The 9,551-nt window shown below is 42.3% G+C and overlaps 1 protein-coding gene across 1 annotated transcript; it reads right to left on the bottom strand.

The window, feature by feature from the left end:
• Window positions 1-9,323, bottom strand: LOC124669863 (calmodulin-binding transcription activator 4-like). The gene is made up of 12 exons (XM_047206401.1): window positions 9,058-9,323; window positions 8,156-8,281; window positions 7,954-8,069; window positions 7,151-7,239; window positions 6,882-6,927; window positions 4,378-4,759; window positions 3,845-3,969; window positions 3,026-3,436; window positions 2,264-2,946; window positions 1,091-1,682; window positions 633-956; window positions 1-347 (listed from the first exon to the last, which is right to left on the bottom strand). The coding sequence occupies exons 1-12, from the start codon at window positions 9,065-9,067 to the stop codon at window positions 264-266; spliced, it is 2,988 nt and encodes a 995-aa protein (XP_047062357.1). The 5' UTR covers window positions 9,068-9,323; the 3' UTR covers window positions 1-263.
• Between the last annotated feature and the right edge of the window lie 228 nt (window positions 9,324-9,551).

Raw genomic sequence — 9,551 nt, 5'->3', positions numbered from 1 at the left:
TTAAGTTAAAGACAACTAATAATTAAGTTAAAGACAACCAGATAAGGTGCGCATAACATGTCATTCCCTTTTCAAGATAATAGACAGATCATCCCTCTCACGCCTTCATCCTTGGATAGAATCATCACTCTACAACAGTCGGACAAACACTGTACAAACTGGGCAGTATCATGTCACACTGGGCTGCATACTGTACCAAATTCCTAGTTACTTCATATCATTCGAGGCGGTCCCACAAGCGCTCCTGATGTTGCCTGCTTCTTTCACCACGTAATTTTTTTGATTTCTAGTAGTAAGTCATCGTTAAGTATTGATGATGTTGCCGCATCAGATGTACCCAGTTTAGCCTGCATTTAGACCAGATCAGCATGGTTAAATACTGCTGAGAGATTTGATTTTGGACAGGAAGAACAGAACTGAATGAACTCTTCAGAAGTATATCTTTACTGTACTAAGATTGCAGTTGCATTTGGATTTGGCCCTCTGAAGAGATTAAAACCTTAGTCTTTTGTTTTTTATGAAAAAAATTCCTATCTTTTCTAATATTCTACATTGCAGTACTAGTCTCCCTGTGCAACATGGCTTATAATCAGAAATTGATTTAATAAATGGTAAATTCATGAACTACTTACAGTTGCCTGACGGACCTCCTCGAGCATTCGGCGGTACTGCATCCTTGCTTCAGGAGAGTCTACCATGGACAGCACTCTTGACACAGCCTCCTGCACAGATTCATCAACCTTCTGCCGACGGAAGATCTTGACTGCATCGTCATCATAAAAGTCATCATCATCTTCCTCCTCTCCCTCTTCTGTTTCAGTCATTGCTGATTGCTCAGCTCGGAAGCCACGTAAGCCATGCCCTTTCCGACGCCACCTTAGTATTACTTTCTCTAGCACACTAACAGTGCTTACGAACTTGTATTTCTTTCTCACTTGATGACCTCTTACATGAGCCTGTACCAAGAAGCTCTTTAAGGTTAGCAAAGTACAACACAGCTTACCAGATATCATGCAGTTCAAACCAATCAAGCAACATCAAGTTCAACTTGAATACAGCTTCAAAACCAAACATCTCCTCATTCCTTTACCTGTATTTTTACCACATTTCTGCGCATGTTCAGAAAGTTTTTGCGTCCTTTCCAACCCTTATATTTCTTCTGAATTGAAACAGCTGCTTTATCAAAAAACTGACCGCTTGAAACATGATGTTGGTTGTACAACCTTGATGCAGCTGCAAGTTCATCTATATCTTCTTGTGTCATCCCATATTCATCCTTCAGTCGAGCATTCTTGTGTTGTCTCTTCATGAAAGAAAAGGCACGGAAGGCATTCTGAATTCGTGCTGCTGCTTGAGCTGCATTCCTCACGGCTGCAAGAGAGTCCTTCAGCGAGAGCTCATCTTCGGTGCCTCCATGCAGTAGGGCACTCCTCTGAGATATGCTCTCTACTGCTCGCTCTGCTTCCACTGCAGCTGATCCTTTTGTAATATCGTTCTCTTTTATAGTCAGTGATGCAAGATAGCTAGTTAGAGAGACTTCTGAAAGATAGCCTGCAAGGCCCATGTGTCCTTGTTCAGAAGCTAGGAAAGCTGCCGTTTTGCCCACTGGATCTTGTGCAGTGGGATCGGCAACAGCTGGAGCTGATGCGCCAGCAGCAAGAAGTGCAGCAACCATCTTCTCCCTTCAATGACAATGGGTTTATTAATTAATTTTAATAATGATGATTTAACAAGGTTGCTTGCTAGTTCCAGGAAACCAATAGCAATATGAGAGAGAGAGAGAGGTAAAAGTTACAATGTACTGTCTTGCTTACTACAAACTTATCTTTTCTCTCCAACGTAAAATGACCATTTCTACTTCATTTGAACCTATGTTCTGTTTACTTGTTACCAAGTTAGTGGCATGGAGGCCGAGACTGAGATTACCCAAGTACAAGACCAACATTGATAGTTTTGGATAAAAATGGTTTCTTCAGCCAACAGAAGGATATGTTCTGTTTGTAAGAATTGTGGACTGGGAGAAGGATCCCTCCCTTGGCTATAAGTTGTTAGGTATATGAGACATCTCCAGTGATCTTTCACACAGATAGCACTCGGTTTAGTCTGAACGCTTCACCTGCGATTTTTCACGCGGATAGCAAGAAGTGCAGCCACCAAGCCAGTGCTTGATTCTCGGAGTGTTTTTATTTAGAAAGCTATGGATAACCCTGGTTAGTCAAAACAGACTCGAAGTCACCAGCAATAGAATTTAATGGCCAATTACCTTCCAAAATAAGCAGCCCAATGAAGTGCAGTCCATCCTTTTGCATCACGCAAATTTATGCCAACACCAACACTGAGAACTGAGGACAGTGCCCACTCATAGCCCAGCGCAGAAATCAAGTGTATCATACCTTGCTCATGCTTGGACATAGAACAATATGTTCCATCGTTTCTTTGTAGCTTCAGCGATAACCAATGTTGTAATTTACTTTTCAGCAATTCCTCCATAATCCAATCAACCACACTTGGTGAATTTTCACAACCTACATCAAGTTCATCAATCAACCGCTGCCAGTGCTCCTCATTCATCTTAAGTTTTGGACTCTGTCCAGCCTGAGGATCACCACCCGAAACTGTAGAGGATGCATCATCACTCAGAAGTATTCTTGCGAACTTGGCAAGAAGTGACAACTCTTCAGTAGACTTCATAGATCTAGACGGCGGCGCGAGGTCTGTGAAACTAGAAGCCGTTGACTTTGGACGGAACTCAAAGTTCTTGACCTCACTGCAAACTTCTCTATTCCCAGTGGTAATACAGAGCGTGAGCTTACCGCTACTGTGTAGTGGTGTGTGGCAGCGAAGGACACCTGGCTGAACAATTTCAACAGGCATCTCACTGTCACCGAACATTACTGCCCAGGATGAATTTGACGGATCACACAAGAAATCTCCAGTAATGATGACCTACATTGATGAAAGGAAGGGCAAGAAATAAGAACAATTGGTATTACGACATAAAAAACTGAAACTGTTTATGGTGTACCTTTGTGATCTCATAGCAGAATGCCCATTCAGGAGAGATCTCACGAATATTAAACTTTCCCTTAGGTGTCAAGTTTATTCTGTTATCCTCTCCCGATGATGTTTCAAACTGACCATGGTCCAGCAACGACTCTGATATTTCAGAGTGATACTGATTACTTTGAAGTGCTACAGGAGTTGTTCTTGTCCAGTCCGAATTCAGATAGCTTTGAAGACTACTGTCATGAGCTGGAAAAGTATCAATGCCATTGATTCCTTCATCTCTTGGTATGAAGTTATAAGATGGCGAATCAATAGAGTCTTCTGGCCCTAAAAGAAATCTCTTAGCAGCAGAAAGTTGCATCTGCAAATCGGTGCCATCTAGGCCTCCTGGTGGCTGATATTCTGAACTTTGCTGATAGTGGGCACCAGACTGCTCATGTAAGATGTAAGGTGTCAATAGACTTCATTGAGGGTGATAATGTTGAAAGAATCAACAACCCTTCACATGGTAATACAGCTGGTATAGTTCTGGTCATGGTTTAAGTACGTTCTGAACACACTAGTTTGACATGGTGCCAACAAAAAGGGTTGGCACATTTCATTTTTTGTATTCTGTCACGACAGTAGTAGCATCATAGACCTGATCTTAAACGCACATTAAGTTAAATGGCCCTAAAGTATTAATTGAAGAAATAACTTTCCAAACTATTCACCAGGAAGACACTGCAGGTATCCCTCTTAAAAAGCAATCAGAATAACAAATTAGACTGGTTATAACCAATTCCTTACGCTGAATAAATCACAGAAGGATAATATAAAACCAGTTACCATTTCTTACCTGGTATGTAGATGACTCTGGTAAACCTGAATTGAACTTCAGCACATTTTCCCATGATGGTGGTATCCCCCTGCCACCACCATTTTGAGATCCTTCTGGTCGAATTTGATTTGCTTTATCATCACCTGTATAGGATGCAAATATTTTGATTCAGTTCAGAAATATCAAATAATCATTTAGCTGGTGCAGAGTCTGGACACCTTTTTTTCGAAATGGGGAATGAAACCCCGGCTTCTGCATCATGGTGATGCACACGGCCTTTTATTAAAAACGTCTGGACACCTAATAACTTGCTGGTGTGTATGGATGTCTCTAGATGAAGGGACGTGGGCACTTAGCACAAAATTAACTTGTACGATGATTGGTAAAAATATTATGTACGGTCACAAAGGTGTAGAGGGGAGACTTTTGGCAAATCAAGCACAAAGCATGCCTTCAAACATTCAGTTTTATTAATAAATTTCAATATTCTAGTGCAATTTTATTTCCATGGATCTAATTTTAAAGAGAAGCAGGAAAACGTGGAACTTTACCTGGACTGTTGCTTGTCTGATTTCCCTGTCTTTCTGCAGCCTTAGTATTTGTAACTTGGTTTACGTAAATGTAGTCATCATCATCACCCAAACTTAACTGCTCAGTGAGGCTCTTCAAAGCTTGGTCAAACCCAGATTTATTTGTTGAATCATTACTATCTGTCATGTAAAATTCGGAACTTCGTTCCAGACTAGTCTGGCCAAGTTCTGGTTTTCCTATTAATCCAGAATAGGAACTTACTTCAGTTACAGAGCTCTGCCGGGATTCACTGCCCTCACTAAAGTCCGAAGTGGAGCCGTGGTTTCCATATATGTCACTTGGATAACTCAAGGTCGAAAGAGATGCTGCTGATCCATTTGACAATGATGAATAATATCGTCCCTGTAAGAAAGTTTCATGCAGAAAATTACCCATCTGATGTGCTCCCATTGTATCTCAGATTCTCAGCACAATAGAAGTGGATCCAAGGAGGTTATCAGTTATCACTATACAAGCGTGTGGGATCAAATCAGTACCACATAAAAACAAAAACAAAAATCTCATTTTTCTTGAGAGAAAAAGAAAAGATTTATGCAAGCCTATTTTGCTGGGGCCAGATTATAACGCTGTAGATTAGTTCCACAGAAAATAAAAGATCTATACCGCTTATTTTCACAAACCAGATTATATCGATGTTGATTAGTTCTTAAGAACGAAGATATACACTGGTTACTTTGGTGAAAACAGATTATAACTGTGTTGATAGGTACAAATTGTTGTGAGATTCCTGTACAAAAACAAAAAAAGAAAAACCTCCTGGCTCGCGTCGTTCCCAGGGGGCAGCTCGGGTGAAACCCTAGCCGCAGCCGCCCGTTACCCCTCCTTCCCCGCATGTCCCCGCCGTCGCCGGAGGAAGTCGGCAGGCAAAGCCCCTCCCGGCATACAGGGGTGGCGGTCTCTCATCTCCGAGCGCGACTGGCGGCAGCGGGGACCTCCTCCTCGCATGGTGGGATCTCTGGCCGGAGCTTCACGGTGGCCCTGGACGGCTCGTCCGGCGGGGATGGAAGTTGGGGCGGCGGCCTCAGACTTTTTCGGTGACCTTGGCGAGCGCTGTGGCCGCAAGGGCGGCACGACGCACGGTTCGGGGGATTCGGTATGGGTCAGCACCTCATCTACGCGCGGTGCGGGTGGTGGTGGTGGTGCCCGCCGAGATCTCCGATCTGTTATTGGGAGCCGGCGGGCATCAGGCGTGGGGGCCTGCCAATCTGCCTAATAAAGGAGGTGGTCCTTGGATTCTTCTCACGCTAAGATGGTGTTCTGCTTGATGTCGGCCCTCATTGATATGGCCGGTGAAGAGTTCCGGAAGGCTTCGCCAACAATCTCCATTGGGCTCATGGTGCATGTAGATTGCTGGATCGGATGGGTTTGAGTCGTGTGCACCCATATTTCTGGTCGTGCGGTTTCAGGAGGGAATAACACGAAGCTTCACTATCTCTTGCCATCATGGGACAGGTCGGTTTTCGATTTCCATGGAGAAGACAGTGGCGGAGAATGTTATGGCGGCTGAGGTCTGGGGTCTAGAAATGGCGGACTGAGTCTTCGTGGCAAAGAGGACTTTGCTTGGTGTTGAAGGCATTGTTTTGAGAGAGCGGACTTGCTCCAGGGTGAAAATCCAAGGTCTGGCCTTAATTGGTTGTGCGCAACGGCCTTGTTGTTGTTTTGATAGCGCGGACTTCGGATGCTATCTTGGCAGTGGTTTGTGTTGCAACTAAAGGTTTTGATCGCCGTAGCGGTATCTTTTGCTTTTCTTCTTCTTTCTAGTAGGGCTATGTGCATCCGTAATGTCTTTAGGACATTTCGTTGTTGCAAGAGGTTGGAAGTAATTGGTATCCTAGGCGTAATTGGTATCCTCGCGATATTAATATATACCTTTGTCGAAAAGCTGCACAGGCTACTCCGCTAGTTTTATGTAGATTATCATGAAAGAATCTCTCTGGAATTGTGAAGAAGACCATATCTATTCTATTGTGAACAAATTTGAGGCAGAAGGCAAAAGTGCCATCTGGAGTGAAGCGTAATCATAACTGAAGCTTCCATACTTATTTATTTGTTTTTTACATGCATATTACAAGAGCACTCTGTAACTACAAGTAATTGTTTAACTGTGGAACTGAGCTGCTGTCAGGTTTAATAATTCTCAAATGACAGATTGATAGAATGTGTAACTGAATCCTGATATGGATTGATGTGAATAAAAATTCTTGAGATAATCATTACAGTGATGACTGAAATGGTGCATCAGTCTATAACTATTTACATTTTGACACATGCTGATCAGTTGAATTTTAGCATAAGCTGATAATATTGGTTCACATTTTATGGGTGCATATGTTAGCTTACTCAATCAAGTATCTTCAGCATTTATTTACCATACTGATGATTTTGCCAAAATAACACCAGAAATATTTAGAGGAATGTATATCATGCAAATGAAATTTTGCTCCAAGAGATAATACTCACATACCTCAGCCACTTCTAGATATTGTACCAGCACAATATGGTCGTATGCACTGCAGAAAAGGACAATATTTATTACAATAAATATTACAACCCACTCTTTCACAGACAAATGTTTGGAATGTTTCCCCGATAGCAAATGAATAGCATGTAGCATTCGGCATCTTGGCACAATTGTAACTTAACGAGACATAAATATTATAAATAACGTAGTTCACAATCTCAGACAAGTCATAAGAAGAATTTGAGATAGCTGAATGGAAAAGCTGATCTTACGGTTCCAGCATCCAGAAACACCGTCTCTGAAAACTTGGATTTTGCTCTCCGTGAGCGTAGTAGCAGCTCAGAGCATCAATATTTCCAACCTGTGATGATATGAAATGTCATATACTAACATATAAGATGTTGAAGCGTCTTGATTAACAACTCGTTCTAAAGTTCTGAGTACAAAATATTCTACAACGCCCACTAATCAAGGAAAATATCAAGCTAACCATACAACAGAGAATTTCTAAGATATGAACATCTAGTATACTAATATAAAAGGCATGAGTTGTGGCCAAGAGGATCCTAGCTATTAAACCGTTTAAATCAAATTGCTCACGTTGCTCCAATGATGTTGCACATCACATCATGGCTAAGTTGGAAAGCCTCCAATCAGTTATCACTTATTCTGTAAGATTCTAATTAATTATCAATAAATCCCATGAAAAGAATGACTACAGGTGATATAGTTACTTGCTTGTTGACTTATTCCAGTTCTGATGCATCGCTTGACAGAGAAAACACTATACATCAAAGCAACCACAAATGTTCAATGTGGAACGTCAGTGGTCTGATCAATTCGTGATATTTGATTTGCCAAACAATACCATACGGCTATGTTGCTACTTCTTGCAAAGATGATGCTCAATAGAAGAACATGCACACTGAGTCACCCTAATACTCCTGAGAGACAACACCATGTCTTGTGATACTTGTGTTTTTAAATATTGACAAAACTAGGCAAGACTATAATATTGACAAGAAGAAGAAAAACTGCAAAAATATGACACTACACAGAGCTTTCTGGAATAAACCTTCAATCGCTCGTGAGCCTCCCCAACAGTCCTTCCATCCTTCTTCCTTCGCCATGCATAACCATCTCTCCGGAAAAACCGATTCACACGGCGATTATACAGGAATAGTGAACCACCTAGAGAACAGATGATACTGTTATTGTACCAAAGTAACGACAGAAGCAAGATAACAATTCTCAAAAATTAAGAAGATGTGCTATACTGGGTGGCTTATTTGGTGGCTGATGGGTGATCTGGAGCTTCTCATGACTTGACAAGATAAAGTAGACTTCAGAAGGCTTTAACCACCTGCCCCTTGCTTCTTTGAGAAGCACGTTGATGTCAAAACCTACAGGAGAAAAAGAACTAAATGAGATACAATAGTAGGGGATTTTACACCAAGCTCAAAATTAAGCTACTACAAGACCAACATTCAGTTATTGATGAGCTGAAGCAATCAATCGCGCTCTCCTTGAAAGAATGGTACTAGAGAAAAATGTTGGGAACTCAAGTACGACCCAACATTTGCCTAATAATATGCTGAACAGTGGGATTACTGAAATCCTAATCGAAGCAGAAGTTTAATTAAAGTACTCCCTCCAATCCATAATAACTGTTGTGGTTTTAGTTTAAATTTGAACTAAAGCCACGCCACTTATTATGCATCAGAGGGAGTAACAATTATGCTTCCACAAACTTACGTTCTACTACTACATTCAATCACTTGCAATTAGTACAGAAGTAAAATGAAGAACATTTTAAGAATTCAAACCCGCCATTTTCCACACAAAAAGAAAGGCCACCGGTAACAAGCTGAGCCAACATCTTGAACAGCAATTGAACCCTTCTTTGATTAAGCAGTAGCAGTTGCTACAATAGACCTTGTAAGAATTAAAACGAAGAAATGCCTCCCCTGATGTGATCAATCTCCCGCAACAATACAAGGGACCAAGAAGCCAGTTTCCAGGTACAATAAAACTTTGGTACTTCATCAAACTTTTAACAGGAAGTCAAGTCAAGAACGCGTCTCCCACCCAGGTCAACTCACAAACAGAGAGGAGTCACACGCCCACACCCGGCGAACCAAGAATCGAAGGGAAAAACACACGAGAGAGCTCCACTTACTCTGGCTCATGGTCACTCGCGGAGATCCAGCAGCCTCCACGCACTCATGGAAGACTCCGAGAAATGGAAGCCCCCGACTCCCAGCAAACCAGAACTGAACGGTATGCAGGCGACGGAATGAAGGAGCTGAGGCTCCGCGGAGGAGGGATGGAGAAGCAAAAGATGGTAAACGGGTTCTTCCTCCCGAGTGCTTGATTTCCCCAGAAGGAGGTGTAGCAGCTGCGAACGCAGAGGTGGGAGGAAGAGAAGAAGTTGGTGGTGACTGGCGAAGGGGGATCAGGCTGGTTCGTTCCGTGATTCAAGACGGAGACGGGGACTTGATGGTTTGTCCTCTTGTGTTGTCCATCCAAAATGCCCCGCTTAAATAAAGCGGGTGTTGTTTTGTGCGCGCACGTGGAATTTCCATGCTGCCGGGAAGCCAGCAAGCAGCAACCATGCAACGCCGACTAAAGGATATCCTCTATCCTTTTTAGTTTAGCGAAAACAAATGGGAG

The sequence above is a fragment of the Lolium rigidum genome, chromosome 7 (genome assembly GCF_022539505.1).
Source record: "Lolium rigidum isolate FL_2022 chromosome 7, APGP_CSIRO_Lrig_0.1, whole genome shotgun sequence".
Classification (NCBI taxonomy): Eukaryota; Viridiplantae; Streptophyta; class Magnoliopsida; order Poales; family Poaceae; genus Lolium; species Lolium rigidum.
The sequence above is the reverse complement of the archived record's forward strand: the minus strand, read 5'-3'. Positions and strand labels throughout refer to the sequence as shown.